The following is a 16,109-nucleotide window of genomic DNA, read 5'->3' as shown; positions in this document are numbered from 1 at the left end:
TCCAGAGTAGCTTTGAGCACTAAGGTTAAGTCACCAAAGGCCAATCATAAGAAAATATGAAGTGAAGGATTTTGTAGAGAGCCTGTCTCTTGCAGGCTGATGAGCTGAGCAAAACTAATGTCAGCACCACCGGGATCTATCTGCTGACTGAAAAATATGTACAAGACAGCAGCTGGTTTATCCCAAGTACAATTTTAGGAAATGTATACTTCCTGGAAATATATACTTGTTAAAACTACAATACTGTGATATTAGTATTCACGGCCCACCTACCTTTCTGTGGCCAGCTTCTGTGATTTTGGGGATGTCAAATAACTGTCCTGTATAATACTGCACCCCACTGAATAAAATAACGGCTATGGAATCCCCTTCGCTTTCAATAATTGACAGGATGTCTTCAGTCCTTAATGTTTCTTCCCCCTGTGAAAATAGAATATGCACATTTAGAAAACAAACAAAAAAAAAATACGATTTTACTCACCGGTAAATCTATTTCTCGTAGTCCGTAGTGGATGCTGGGAACTCCGAAAGGACCATGGGGAATAGCGGCTCTGCAGGAGACTGGGCACAACTAAAGAAAGCTTTTAGGTCACCTGGTGTGCACTGGCTCCTCCCACTATGACCCTCCTCCAAGCCTCAGTTAGGACACTGTGCCCGGACGAGCTGACATAATAAGGAAGGATTTTGAATCCCGGGTAAGACTCATACCAGCCACACCAATCACACCGTATAACTCGTGAAACTATACCCAGTTTAACAGTATGAAAACAACTGAGCCTCTCAACAGATGGCTCAACAATAACCCTTTAGTTAACAATAACTATGTACAAGTATTGCAGACAATCCGCACTTGGGATGGGCGCCCAGCATCCACTACGGACTACGAGAAATAGATTTACCGGTGAGTAAAATCTTATTTTCTCTGACGTCCTAGTGGATGCTGGGAACTCCGAAAGGACCATGGGGATTATACCAAAGCTCCCAAACGGGCGGGAGAGTGCGGATGACTCTGCAGCACCGAATGAGAGAACTCAAGGTCCTCCTCAGCCAGGGTATCAAATTTGTAGAATTTTGCAAACGTGTTTGCCCCTGACCAAGTAGCAGCTCGGCAAAGTTGTAAAGCCGAGACCCCTCGGGCAACCGCCCAAGATGAGCCCACCTTCCTTGTGGAATGGACTTTTACTGATTTAGGATGCGACAGTCCAGCCGCAGAATGCGCCAGCTGAATTGTGCTACAAATCCAGCGAGCAATAGTCTGCTTAGAAGCAGGAGCACCCAGTTTGTTGGGTGCATACAGGATAAATAGCGAGTCAGTTTTCCTGACTCCAGCCGTCCTGGAAACATACATTTTCAAGGCCCTGACTACGTCCAGTAACTTGGAATCCTCCAAGTCCCTAGTAGCCGCAGGCACCACAATAGGTTGGTTCAAGTGAAAAGCTGATACCACCTTAGGGAGAAACTGGGGACGAGTCCTCAATTCCGCCCTATCCATATGGAAAATCAGATAAGGGCTTTTACATGACAAAGCTGCCAATTCTGACACACGCCTGGCTGAAGCCAAGGCCAATAACATGACCACTTTCCACGTGAGATATTTTAGATCCACGGTTTTAAGTGGCTCAAACCAATGTGATTTTAAGAAACTCAACACCACGTTGAGATCCCAAGGTGCCACTGGAGGCACAAACGGGGGCTGAATATGCAGCACTCCTTTCACAAACGTCTGAACTTCAGGTAGTGAAGCTAGTTCTTTCAGGAAGAAAATCGACAGAGCCGAGATCTGTACCTTAATGGAGCCTAATTTCAGGCCCATAGTCACTCCTGCTTGTAGGAAATGCAGAAATCGACCTAGTTGAAATTCCTCTGTTGGGGCCTTTTTGGCCTCACACCAAGCAACATATTTCCGCCATATGCGGTGATAATGCTTTGCAGTTACATCTTTCCTGGCTTTAATCAGCGTAGGAATGACTTCCGGAATGCCCTTTTCCTTCAGGATCCGGCGTTCAACCGCCATGCCGTCAAACGCAGCCGCGGTAAGTCTTGGACCAGACAGGGCCCCTGCTGCAGCAGGTCCTGTCTGAGCGGCAGAGGCCATGGGTCCTCTGAGATCATCTCTTGAAGTTCCGGGTACCACGCTCGTCTTGGCCAATCCGGAACCACGAGTATTGTTCTTACTCCTCGTTTTCTTATTATTCTCAGTACCCTTGGTATGAGAGGCAGTGGAGGGAACACATAAACCGACTGGTACACCCACGGTGTCACTAGAGCGTCCACAGCTATCGCCTGAGGGTCCCTTGACCTGGCGCAATATCTCTCTAGTTTTTTGTTTAGGCGGGACGCCATCATGTCCACCTGTGGCCGTTCCCATCGATTTACAATCAGCGTGAAGACTTCTGGATGAAGTCCCCACTCTCCCGGGTGGAGGTCGTGCCTGCTGAGAAAGTCTGCTTCCCAGTTGTCCACTCCCGGAATGAACACTGCTGACAGTGCTAGTACGTGATTTTCCGCCCATCGGAGAACCCTTGTGGCTTCTGCCATTGCCATCCTGCTTCTTGTGCCGCCCTGTCGATTTACATGGGCGACTGCCGTGATGTTGTCTGACTGGATCAGTACCGGCTGGTGTAGAAGCAGGGATTTTGCCTGACTTAGGGCATTGTAAATGGCCCTTAGTTCCAGAATATTTATGTGTAGGGAAGTCTCCTGACTCGACCATAGTCCTAGGAAGTTTCTTCCCTGTGTGACTGCCCCCCAGCCTCGAAGGCTGGCATCCGTGGTCACCAGGACCCAGTCCTGTATGCCGAATCTGCGGCCCTCTAGAAGATGAGCACTCTGCAGCCACCACAGCAGAGACACCCTGGTTCTTGGAGACAGGGTTATTAGGCGATGCATCTGAAGATGCGATCCGGACCATTGGTCCAACAGGTCCCACTGAAAGATTCTGGCATGGAACCTGCCGAAAGGAATTGCTTCGTAAGAAGCCACCATCTTTCCCAGGACCCGCGTGCAGTGATGCACCGATACCTGTTTTGGTTTCAGGAGGTCTCTGACTAGAGATGACAGCTCCTTGGCTTTCTCCTCCGGGAGAAACCATTTTTTCTGGACTGTATCCAGAATCATACCCAGGAACAGTAGACGTGTCGTCTGAACCAGCTGTGATTTTGGAATATTCAGAATCCAACCGTGCTGGTGTAGCACCTCCTGAGATAGTGCTACTCCCACCAACAACTGCTCCTTGGACCTCGCCTTTATTAGGAGATCGTCCAAGTACGGGATAATTAAAACTCCCTTTTTCTGAAGGAGTATCATCATTTCCGCCATTACCTTGGTAAACACCCTCGGTGCCGTGGAGAGTCCAAACGGCAGCGTCTGGAATTGGTAATGGCAATCCTGTACCACAAATCTGAGGTACTCCTGGTGAGGATAGTAAATGGGGACATGCAGGTAAGCATCCTTGATGTCCAGGGATACCATGTAATCCCCCTCGTCCAGGCTTGCAATAACCGCCCTGAGCGATTCCATCTTGAACTTGAATTTTTTTATGTATGTGTTCAAGGATTTCAAATTTAAAATGGGTCTCACCGAACCGTCTGGTTTCGGTACCACAAACAGTGTGGAATAGTAACCCCGTCCTTGTTGAAGTAGGGGCACCTTGATTATCACCTGCTGGGAATACAGCTTGTGAATTGCCGCTAGCACAGCCTCCCTGTCTGAAGGAGTAATCGGCAAGGCAGATTTTAGGAACCGGTGGGGTGGAGACGCCTCGAATTCCAGTTTGTACCCTTGAGATACTATTTGCAGGATCCAGGGATCCACCTGTGAGCGAGCCCACTGATCGCTGAAATTTTTGAGGCGGCCCCCCACCTTACCTGGCTCCGCCTGTGGAGCCCCACCGTCATGCGGCGGACTTGGAAGAAGCGGGGGAGGACTTTTGCTCCTGGGAACCTGCTGTTTGTTGCAGCCTTTTTCCCCTACCTCTGCCTCTGGACAGAAAGGACCCGCCTTTTCCACGCCTGTTTTTCTGAGTCCGAAAGGACTGTACCTGATAAAACGGCGCCTTTTTAGGCTGTGAGGGAACATGGGGTAAAAATGCTGACTTCCCAGCAGTTGCTGTGGAAACTAGGTCCGAGAGACCATCCCCAAATAACTCCTCACCCTTATAAGGCAAAACTTCCATGTGCCTTTTTGAATCTGCATCCCCTGTCCACTGGCGAGTCCATAAGCCTCTCCTAGCAGAAATGGACAATGCACTTATTTTAGATGCCAGCCGGCAGATCTCCCTCTGTGCATCTCTCATGTATAAGACTGAGTCTTTTATATGCTCTATGGTTAGCAGAATAGTGTCCCTGTCTAGGGTGTCAATATTTTCTGACAGGGAATCTGACCACGCAGCGGCAGCACTGCACATCCATGCTGACGCAATAGCTGGTCTAAGTATAATGCCTGAGTGTGTATATACAGACTTCAGGATCGCCTCCTGCTTTCTATCAGCAGGTTCCTTGAGGGCGACCGTATCGGGAGACGGTAGTGCCACCTTTTTAGACAAACGTGTGAGCGCTTTATCCACCCTAGGGGGTGTCTCCCAACGTGACCTATCCTCTGGCGGGAAAGGGAACGCCATTAGTAACTTCTTAGAGATTACCAATCTTTTATCAGGGAAAGCCCACGCTTCTTCACACACTTCATTTAATTCTTCTGATGGGGGAAAAACTACGGGTAGTTTTTTCTCCCCAAACATAATACCCTTTTTAGTGGTACCTGGGTTTATATCAGAAATTTGTAACACCTCTTTCATTGCTTCAATCATGCAACGAATGGCCTTAGTGGACATTAGACTAGACTCATCGTCGTCGACACTGGTGTCAGTATCCGTGTCGACATCCGCGTCTGCCATCTGAGGTAGCGGGCGTTTTAGAGCCCCCGATGGCCTTTGAGACGCCTGGACAGGCACGAGCTGAGAAGCCGGCTGTCCCGCATTTGGCATGTCGTCAAATTTTTTGTGTAAGGAGTCGACACGTGCACGCAATTCCTTCCATAAGTCCATCCACTCAGGTGTCTGCCCCGCAGGGGGTGACATCCCTTCTATAGGCATCTGCTCCGCCTCCACATCATTATCCTCATCAAACATGTCGACACAGCCGTACCGACACACCGCACACACACAGGGAATGCTCACACAGAGGACAGGACCCACAAAAGCCCTTTGGGGAGACAGAGTGAGAGTATGCCAGCACACACCAGAGCGCTATATAATGCAGGGACTAACTGAATTATGTCCCCTATAGCTGCTGTTATATATACTGCGCCTAAATTTAGTGCCCCCCCCTCTCTTTTTTACCCTTTTTTGTAGTGTAGACTGCAGGGGAGAGCCAGGGAGCTTCCTTCCAGCGGAGCTGTGAGGGAGAAATGGCGCCAGTGTGCTGAGGGAGATAGCTCCGCCCCTTTTTCGCGGACTTTTCTCCCGCTTTTTTATGGATTCTGGCAGGGGTAATTATCACATATATAGCCTCTGGGGCTATATATTGTGGTATTTTTGCCAGCCAAGGTGTTTTTATTGCTGCTCAGGGCGCCCCCCCCTAGCGCCCTGCACCCTCAGTGACCGGAGTGTGAAGTGTGTATGAGGAGCAATGGCGCACAGCTGCAGTGCTGTGCGCTACCTTGGTGAAGACTGATGTCTTCTGCCGCCGATTTTCCGGACCTCTTCTTGCTTCTGGCTCTGTAAGGGGGACGGCGGCGCGGCTCCGGGACCGAACACCAAGGCCAGTTCCATGCGGTCGATCCCTCTGGAGCTAATGGTGTCCAGTAGCCTAAGAAGCCCAAGCTAGCTGCAAGCAGGTAGGTTCGCTTCTTCTCCCCTTAGTCCCTCGCTGCAGTGAGCCTGTTGCCAGCAGGTCTCACTGTAAAATAAAAAAACTAATTATATACTTTCTTTTTAGAAGCTCAGGAGAGCCCCTAGTGTGCATCCAACCTCGGCCGGGCACAAAATCTAACTGAGGCTTGGAGGAGGGTCATAGTGGGAGGAGCCAGTGCACACCAGGTGACCTAAAAGCTTTCTTTAGTTGTGCCCAGTCTCCTGCGGAGCCGCTATTCCCCATGGTCCTTTCGGAGTTCCCAGCATCCACTAGGACGTCAGAGAAATATTTAAAAGGTAATATTGTATACATTAAAGGGGAATTCGATTTAGTGTGATGTGATGGTATTTTTGATTACAGGCATTACAATAAGGTAGACTGGCATTGCTAATTTTACTGAGCACCTCTATGGGGTGCGAGGGAAATGTAGTGAATGGGTCTGCCACTTAACACATGAGGAAACTCACTTTCTTCATGTGCAACGGGCCCTTAAGTGATGATGAATGGGCCCCTAAATTACTATGGGGTTGATGTATCAAGCAGCAAAAAAAGTGGAGAAGCGGACAAAAGGAAAAGTTGCCCATAGCAACCAATAAGCTTTGAAGTAGTATTAATCAAGTACCCTCTAAAAAAAAGATAGAAAGATGCTGATTGGTTGACATGGGAAAATTTTCCACTGGTCTACTCTTTTCACTGCATCAACCCCAAAAATGTTGATAATTTATTTATAAAAGAGGTTGAACAAATATTTTAGTGTAATTATGTAGCAGGGCCAAAAGGGTTCCATAATTTCAGGAGAGTTTGTGGACTGCATCTATCCAATCAGGCCAATTTAACGGGGCGGAGTGGGGATGTGGGGGGGAGGGGGGGGGAGACATACTGTAAGACAAAATACAATATTCATATAGAATTCTTGTGCTGACAGAAGGACCTCACTTCTGTGACTCAGCTGAGTATTGAGGCATTGCTTTCAGAACTAATATCAGTATGTACTGTATACTGTAGGTAACTACTTGGTTTTACTGGAATTTTGTTCTGTACCAGGGAAAAACTGCAGGATTCCATTTGCTTTAAAAATAGTAAATCTGTTGTAAAGATAGACAGAGTAAAATGTTTATCCACCTAGGGACTAATTAGCAGATTCGTACATGGTTATTTATACTAGTTTAATGGAATTGTTAAAGGTTTACGGAACTTAGCCTTTTACAAAATGTAGAGACATAAAATGGCGCTGCTTCCACCATATGTTCTTTTAAGTACATTGTAACCTTCTTAAATGTTAATGATGATGCAATTGAGAAATTGTCATTTTTCAGAAAAAAAGGGTTTCATAAAAGTTGGTTGGAGCTTGGATCTGAGAAAATTCAACTAAGGTTTTTGTTTGTTTTTTTTACTTTTTTATTCTGATTTTGAAATTTGTGGATATAAAGAGAAAAGGTCAAGTTATTCAGAAACGTCCCTTGTTTCCATATATTTTATTAATGTGTCATCAACATTCTGAAGCGACCACTATGCTCTGTAATGGAGTACTGTAAATTCAATGGCATACTTCTCAACTTCTATTGACTCCTATGCGGGATCCCTTTTGTGCGGTGCAGCCGTGCCCGACCAGAAAGGGTGTGTGGTCTGTTGGAAAGGGCCGTGGCTTTACTGGAATGCCACTGATGTGAGCCACGCCCCCATTTTACATCACCATGGGGGCATGGACAGCGCTCTGTGAGCTGCTGGCATGACCCCTGTCCCTCTGTCTCCTTGAATAGAAGCTGTGCACATGTACGCAGCATCTATTCACCGCTGCTCTGCTAAGCAGGGCAGTGAGTGACAAGAGCCTCTCAACTCCCCAACCCCACCGTGTGACACTGCTGTCCGCGGGTGAGACAACGGGACAATCTTAAAATAAAGGGATTGTCCCGCGAAAATCAGGGACAGTTGGGAGGTATGCAATAGCTCAGTTTATGCTAGCAACAGATGCAGAGGTGCTGTATAAAAGCTAACTTGTGTAGAGTGGCAAAAAGGAGTTGTACAACAGGATGAGCAGATGGAAACTCCTTGCTGCAGAGTGGGGAGTGCTGATGACAGGCAGAGTTCATTAGAATAGGAGGACACTGGTGAAACAATGCTGGAACTCAGGAACTGGGAACTGCTTCTGTTACAGGCATCAGGAGACCTAGACTAGTTGTATTGGTACAACTGGCAATGGACAGGTGGCAGATAACAGTTTAAATAAGGAGCTCTAGGTCAGGATTGGATGTAAAAGCCATGTGAAGCATAGAGATACTGTGAAAGGCTGAATGTGTCTCAGCTGACTTCAGGCAAGATGGCAGCTACAGAAGAATCCTGACATGACTGGCCAGCAGACATGTGCCAGCCAGTAAATCGGTAGCACTTATAGCGTCAATAGTTTTAGTAGTATCTGCATATATAACCAAATGCAAAACAATATTTCTTTAGGTGGGAAAATATATTGTCAGCAGTGGAGAGTGTGCAGTGTTGGAGGTAGACCCATTCTGACCAGTGTTTGCAGAACCCAGAGTGCCTTTGCATGCCGATTAAGCTGTCTGGCTATCAAGAACTTAAAAAGTATGTGCTACAGACTTCTGTATTATTCTACCAGTGATTAGTATTTAATTAAGGGATCTAAAACATCAATAATTAGGTTTATAGGGCACAATTGTGATTTTTTTTTTTATGAGAGGGAGGCAACTCACTGAATTATTATTATTATAATTATTATTACAATATCATTTTTTATTAAATTATGAGTGCAGTAATATTTTATGTCAATTTGGGGAAATATTAATTAATTGTGAAGGCATGAATTATTGCACACACATGTGGCGTAATAAGTGCCAGTATACCTTCATCATTAATTAATATGGCCCCAAATTAAAATAAAATATTACTGCCCTCATAATTGAGTAAAAAAAAATACTAATGTTCCCTAATTACAGGAATAATTATTGCCACCATAACAAATATGTCTACTGTGCTTCATTATTAGATATTCAATGGTCAGATGGCTCATACTGCATGCAGCTGAAGCAGTCTTCCCAGCAAGAAAAAGTTTGGGGTTTTAAAACTCTTATACATTGCCAGTAATACAGTACATTGCAAGTACATTTTCAGTACAAGTTTGGGGTTTTAAAACTCTTATACATTGCCAGTAATACATTGCCAGTACATTTTCAGTCTCAAAATAGCAAGTTAACGCATTGGTTTAGAGAGCATGCAGGGAAGGGGAAACAGAGGGTGGTCTTCAGTATGCCGAATGACGGGATCCCGGCGCACAGTATACCGGCGCCGGAATCCCGACACCTGGCGTAGCGACAGATATTTTCCCTCGTAGGGGTCCACGACCACCCTGGAGGGAGAATAAATAGCGTGGCGCGCAGCGTGGTGAGTGCAGCGAGCCCGCAAGGGGCTCCTTTGTGCTCGCCACGCTGTCGGTATGCCGGCGGTCAGGCTTCCGGCGCCGGTATGCTGGTCGCCGGGAGCCCGGCCGCCGGCATACCATACTACACACGTAACAGAATGGGGATCACATTGCTTGTCATAATGCCCTAATAATAAATCTTGGAAGGCAAGCATAGCCCTTTATAATGTAAGTTTCATATAAGGTTCCAATTATTATTATTATTATTATTGTTTTAATTTAGGGTTGGCCTACATATGTTTTGCGAACACTTATAATTAAATGTAAAGTCCTATATATACGTATAAATTGTTAATTTTTCCCCAGTCAGTCATTAATGAGTAACCAGCATAGTAATGACCACATGAATGTTTAATCCCTGAGTGATGGGTATTACACTCTTCCCCTCACTGCTTATCAGGCAGCTACACTGCTCACCGGTCCATTTACTCCTTCTCAGACAGATCCTTGGAATAAATATAAAACCAAAATCAAAAAAATCAAAGTGTTTCTGTCTAGATAAAGACAAGATTAAGGTATTGGGAGTGAAAAGCAGACATGAAAGTGTGTGGAACAGCACAAACCTTGCGGGGACAGGCTAGCAGCATGCTCGTCTCCACATCCAGCCCATGAAACTGAATCTGAGATTCCACAGCATACTGCAAGGCACAAGTCTTAGTTTAGAAAAAATGAGGCACATTCATATGCAGTAAGCATCACACAGTATAATCCATTGCTGGGGGTTAGTAGTAGTACATATGAAAATGTGGTAAAACCCCCGAAAACGGAATACTAAATGATACAGTACATCGAATCACCTTTAATGATGAAAACAATGAGTGGGACAGGCAATGGGCATATTCTGTAATTGCCAAACAAATTGCAGCAAATGTTTCATTTATTGTTGGTTAAACCACCTCTTTTGCAACATTTTTTTTTTAATAAATAATCCAAGTGGTGGCTGTTACCTATCTATCTATCTATCTATCTATCTATCTATCTATCTATCTATCTATCTATCTATCTATCTATCTATCTATCTATCATAGGGCCGCCTAATTCAGAGCTGATCAGTAGATGTGCAAAAAAAACGCACATCTACGATCAAAATTTCTGAAATGCAGGGGGACGCCCAGCACAGGGCTAGTCCGCCCCGCATAAGACGTGCGAAAGCATTGCACAGCAGCCCCACAAACGGTCTGGACACACCTGCGTTGTCCGGACTGCACCCCCCCCCCCACCCAACTCCGCCATTACACCGCCAACAAACCCCCTTCCACTGCAGTGTTCCAGTCTGAATTAGGCCCACAGTAGATGACTTTGTGGACTCGAGTAGACAGTGTCAGACAGGACTATGCAAGTGAGATACTACCACAATTTTCATCAGTGCACAGAGGATATGCCCTAAAGAAAGCTGTGTGTAAGCACATGGGAGTCTGCAGTGTTAAATATTAATGCAAGATGTAAAAAAAAGGTATAATTCTATGTAGTTACAAAGACAAAATGAAGATTAGTATAAATATGGTGAAATAAATAAAAACTGGTATTTGAAAGAATTTCTTTCCAAATATTAGCCTACACCAATGAAGCAGCGCTCTGGTTTCATGAAATGTTTTTTTGCCCATATGTCCCATATTAAACAGCTTTAGTAATCTGAATAGCCTACGAAACATAAGCAAGCAGTTACTAGGAACTGCTGCAGTGACAATTGCATTGACCCCTGTGGGACCAGTGGTTCCCAAACTTTATGAAGCACAATGCCCTAGAGCAGTGATGGGGAACCTTTGGCACTCCAGCTGTTGTTGAGCTACACATCCCAGCATGCCCTGCTACAGTTTTAGCATGGCCAAATGGCAAAACTGTAGCAGCGCATGCTGGGATGTGTAGTTTAACAACAGCTGGAGGGCCAAGGGTTCCCCATCACTGCCCCAGAGTATCAGAATTTTTTAGCGGCACCCCTAAGCTAAAAGTTTCTTATTCAGAAAAAAATATTAAATTAAGTAAATTGTGTTTATATGTCATCCTTATATCATTTATGTGGTGAGGGACAAGAATTGCTTCTATTTGACCACATATTCTGTGATTAGATGCTGCCAGCCGTAGTTTTGCCAATTATATTGGTCATAAATTATTTCAATTGGTCCTGGCCAAGAGCACTGCTGCAAGTACTCAAAGACACCACAGGGTGCCATGGCATCCAGTTTGGGAACCACTGTCCTAAGCGTATGGACCGAAGCTCTGGACAGTGATTAGTGTCTGCACGATTATCTACACCAGGTGAAAGGGCAATAACAGTAGCATCAAACACCTGTGCCTATCATTCATGCCCTGTACTTCACCATTCATTAATCCTAGAATATACTTCAGGATACAGACTTATAGAAAAATGTGAATCCTAAACCTTAACCAACAAAGTGTAATTCTGACACCAAATCTACTATTTATTGCTGACAATTGTATGGTTTACTTATAACCTGTGAGACTGGTACTTGTTTTGCTCCTGTATAAGTAAATTATATTTTGAACCGTTATATGTGGTATCGATTTTACATTGCGCATTAAGAACATTACAAGTATCCGTCAGGAATGTAGAAGTTACACAAGGCTAAGGCACAAGCTATCGGTGACTATGAAAACAAAATCTTAAATCAATGAGCAAATTTAATTCTTTCTTGTAACATGTTTTTCTAATATTGTCAAGCAGATTTTATGATATTTTCCTTGTGCCAGAGCACAGTTTCTGTGAAAACATGATTATCACCATGGTGAATATATATATATATATATATATATATATATATATATATATATATATATATTTAAGAGCTATTTAGTTAATTGTAAGGTGTGCCTCTTACATGGTCAGAAGGAAAGGCTTTAACTTCAAGGAGAATCTTGTGGCGAGCCTTTGTAGGTTTGTAGAAGGATAGCTGAAAAACAGAGCCAGAGTAAAGCAGTGAATGGAGCATCACAAAAGGTTCATTTTATCAAATAATGACTATATTGCTTTTATCAAAAAAGGCTTGAATAAATAGTAAAATGTTGTATTGCATCATATATCCACATCTTTCATGCACTTCCTAGAATAGCTAGATAAAGTATACTTAAATAGGTATAACCCACTTTTTAATGCTTTATGTTTTCTTTTTTATGGGGTGGGGGTTGGCAGGGACTGGGGCTGGGGGTGGGGCTAAATCTACAGAATAGACCCTAACAGCCTCTTGTGGAGTTGGAAGCATTCTGTGCAGTTTTCAGAGCTGTACAAATCTCAGAATGCATTCAGCTCCGCAGTAATGTGCTAGATTTATTTCTGGAGAAAACACTATGATATGGGCCAGGTTTATTCAAGGACAAAACAGTATTATATACACCAGGATTATGCCACAATATGTGGCTTTCCAATATTAGTAGTGAGTACTAAAGTTACAGTACCTAATTCATACACAATATAGTATACGAATATATTATTTATATTTTTACAGAGATGCAAATACAAAATAAAAGTACTAATTAAAGTTCAATTAAATACAAATATATGTTGTCTTTACCTTTACAGAATCAAATAGGAATTTGCTTTTCTGACGCAGACCGATTGCAACTTTCAAATGAATAATGTGAATGCTGGAGATCGCAACCGCCACATTAATAATACTGGGAGGGACCAAGCATGCGGTCTTGTGCGTCTTGTGTGCACTTGCCCCTTACTGTAGTCGGCCAGTGCTTGCCTGTCCCCTCCATTGCAGATTTCACCTCTTTAAATATAATGAGGCATAAGCACTAAATGCATCTGAATCTACATTGGGGTGGAGGCATAACAATGTTTTGCTCACATGTGTAATACAAAAGAGTGCAGGTGCTTAAGTAAAATACACTTACACCCAACTCTACAACATCTTGTAAGGGTCTATGTTCCACTTATAACCCCAATTTCAGATGCGCGCACTAGTAGAAATTTGTATATGATGTAGAGCTCTTTGACCTTCAGTACATGTACATCATTTACCTAAATCTCCAGCTACCCATACACCAGTCATCATGTTAACATCATCCAGATGAGGTAGGGGGGGGAGCCATCCATAGATAACAGATTCGCTAAGGTATCCCCATCAAAGATAGGCAATTATCATGGACTATAGGCCTTTTCTGTGTAACTAGTATTTTGGCCATACACTTTAGCAGAGAGAGTGTATGGCCAAAATACTTACATAGAAATAGCCTATGACGGTAACGTGAGGGGTCACCAGCTAGTAAGATAGGTCACAATGCTTGTTCTGATATTACCATCTCATGATGGTGAAAATTGAGGAAAATTGATTAAAAAAGCATTATTCTGTGAATAATAGGATTTTGGTACTCACCGTTAAATCCTTTTCTCCTAGTCCATAGAGGATGCTGGGGACTCCAAAAGGACCATGGGGTATAGACGGGATCCGCAGGAGCTTGGGCACACTAAAAAGACTTAAGACTGGGTGTGAACTGACTCCTCCCTCTATGCCCCTCCTCCAGACCTCAGTTATAGGAACTGTGCCCAGGAGAGACGGACATTACAAGGAAAGATTTTTGTCTTAACTAAGGGCTACCAAATTACCAGCCCACACCATAAACATACCGTACAACCGGAATAACGCCAAACCAGATAACAGTATGCATAAAACTCCAGCAACCAGCTGCAACAAACCAATACACAAGTCGTGTATAAACTAACTTAACCAGTAAGAAAATATATAATGCAAGTAATAGTCCGCACTGGGACGGGCGCCCAGCATCCTCTACGGACTAAGAGAAAAGGATTTAACGGTGAGTACCAAAATCCTATTTTCTCTTACGTCCTAGAGGATGCTGGGGACTCCAAAAGGACCATGGGGATTATACCAAAGCTCCAGAATGGGCGGGAGAGTGCGGACGACTCTGCAGCACCGACTGAGCAAACGCCAGGTCCTCATCGGCCAGGGTATCGAACTTATAGAATTTAGCAAAAGTGTTCGAACCCGACCAAGTAGCCGCTCTGCAAAGCTGTAGTGCCGAAACACCTCGGGCAGCCGCCCAAGATGAGCCCACCTTTCTGGTAGAATGGGCTTTAACCGACTTCGGCACCGGCAACCCCACCGAATGAGCTTGCTGGATCGTACTACAAATCCAGCGTGCAATAGTCTGTTTTGACGCGGGATGACCAACCTTGTTGGCCGCATACAAAACAAACAACGCTTCAGTTTTCCTAGTAACAGCTGTCCTAGAAACGTAAACTTTTAACGCTCTTACAACATCCAGAGATTTTGGAATCGCCACTTCTTCCGTAGCTACCGGAACCACAATAGGTTGGTTAATGTGAAATGACGAAACCACCTTCGGTAGAAATTGTTGACGAGTCCTAAATTCCGCCCTATCCGCATGAAAAATCAAGTACGGACTCTTATGAGATAAAGCTGCCAATTCCGATACTCGCCTGGCAGATGCCAGCGCCAAAAGCATAACTACCTTCCAAGTGAGAAATTTTAATTCAACCGTCCGCAAAGGTTCAAACCAGGAAGACATGAGGAACCGTAAGACGACATCAAGGGCCCATGGCGCTACAGGCGGTACAAATGGTGGATTGATATGCATTACACCCTTTACAAAAGTCTGAACCTCTGGGAGGGCAGCTAACTCTTTTTGAAAGAAAATAGACAAAGCCGAAATTTGCACTTTGATGGAACCCAATTTCAGGCCTGCATCTACACCCGCCTGTAAAAAGTGGAGAAAACGACCCAAGTGAAAATCCTCCGCAGGAGCCTTTTTAACCTCACACCAGGAAACATATTTCCTCCAGACACGGTGATAGTGTTTCGCCGTTACCTCTTTCCTAGCCTTAATGAGAGTTGGAATGACCTCCCTGGGAATACCCTTACGAGCTAAGATCTGGCGCTCAACCTCATGCCGTCAAACGCAGCCGCGGTAAGTCCGGAAACACGCATGGACCCTGTAACAACAGATCCTCTCTTAGAGTAAGGGGCCAAGGATCTTCCACCAGTAAGTCCTGAAGATCCGGGTACCAGGCCCTTCTTGGCCAGTCTGGGACGACGAGAATCGCCTTAACCCTTGCTCGACAAATGATCCCCAGCACCTTTGGAATGAGAGGAAGAGGAGGGAACACATACACCGACTGGAAGACCCACGGAGACACCAGGGCGTCCACCGCCGTGGCTTGTGGGTCCCTTGACCTGGAACAATACCTCGTGAGCTTCCTGTTGAGCGGAGACGCCATCATGTCTATCAACAGAATTCCCCAGCGTCTTGTCACTTTTGCAAATACCTCTTGGTGCAGAGCCCACTCTCCCGGATGGAGGTCGTGTCCGCTGAGGAAATCCGCTTCCCAGTTGTCCACCCCCGGTAGGAAAACTGCTGACAGTGCGCTGACGTGTTGTTCCGCCCAGCGAAGTATCTTTGTGGCCTCCGCCATTGCTGCTCTGCTCCTCGTTCCGCCTTGCCGGATTATATGGGCCACCGCTGTGATGTAGTCTGACTGTACCAGGACCGGTCGACCCTGAAGAAGACTTCTTGCTTGGAGCAGGCCGTTGTAAATGGCTCTTAACTCTAGAACATTTATGTGGAGACAGGCTTCCTGGAGCGACCATTTTCCCTGGAAATTTCTTCCTTGGGTGACTGCACCCCAGCTACGGAGACTTGCATCTGTTGTCAGAAGTATCCAATCCTGGATACCGAATCTGCGTCCCCCCAGGAGGTGATGAGCTTGTAGCCACCACAGGAGAGAAATTCTGGCTCTGGGAGATAGACTTATCTTCCGGTGAATGTGTAGGTGAGACCCGGACCATTTGCTCAGCAAGTCCCACTGAAACACGCAAGCTGAAATC

At 45.1% G+C, this 16,109-nt stretch overlaps 1 protein-coding gene across 6 annotated transcripts in view; it reads right to left on the bottom strand.

The window, feature by feature from the left end:
* KYNU (kynureninase) overlaps positions 1 to 16,109 on the bottom strand; it is a 302,382-nt gene that overhangs the window by 158,418 nt on the left and 127,855 nt on the right. For all 6 annotated transcript variants that reach the window (XM_063933729.1, XM_063933730.1, XM_063933728.1 and 3 more), the window contains exons 6-8: positions 12,120 to 12,191; positions 9,846 to 9,920; positions 274 to 420 (exon numbers count right to left, since the gene is read on the bottom strand). In XM_063933729.1, the coding sequence (XP_063789799.1) occupies positions 274 to 420; positions 9,846 to 9,920; positions 12,120 to 12,191 (294 nt within the window). The remainder of the gene's footprint in view (positions 1 to 273; positions 421 to 9,845; positions 9,921 to 12,119; positions 12,192 to 16,109) is intronic.

The sequence above is a fragment of the Pseudophryne corroboree genome, chromosome 7 (genome assembly GCF_028390025.1).
Source record: "Pseudophryne corroboree isolate aPseCor3 chromosome 7, aPseCor3.hap2, whole genome shotgun sequence".
NCBI lineage: Eukaryota > Metazoa > Chordata > Amphibia > Anura > Myobatrachidae > Pseudophryne > Pseudophryne corroboree.
This window is presented reverse-complemented; position numbering and strand designations above follow the sequence as displayed.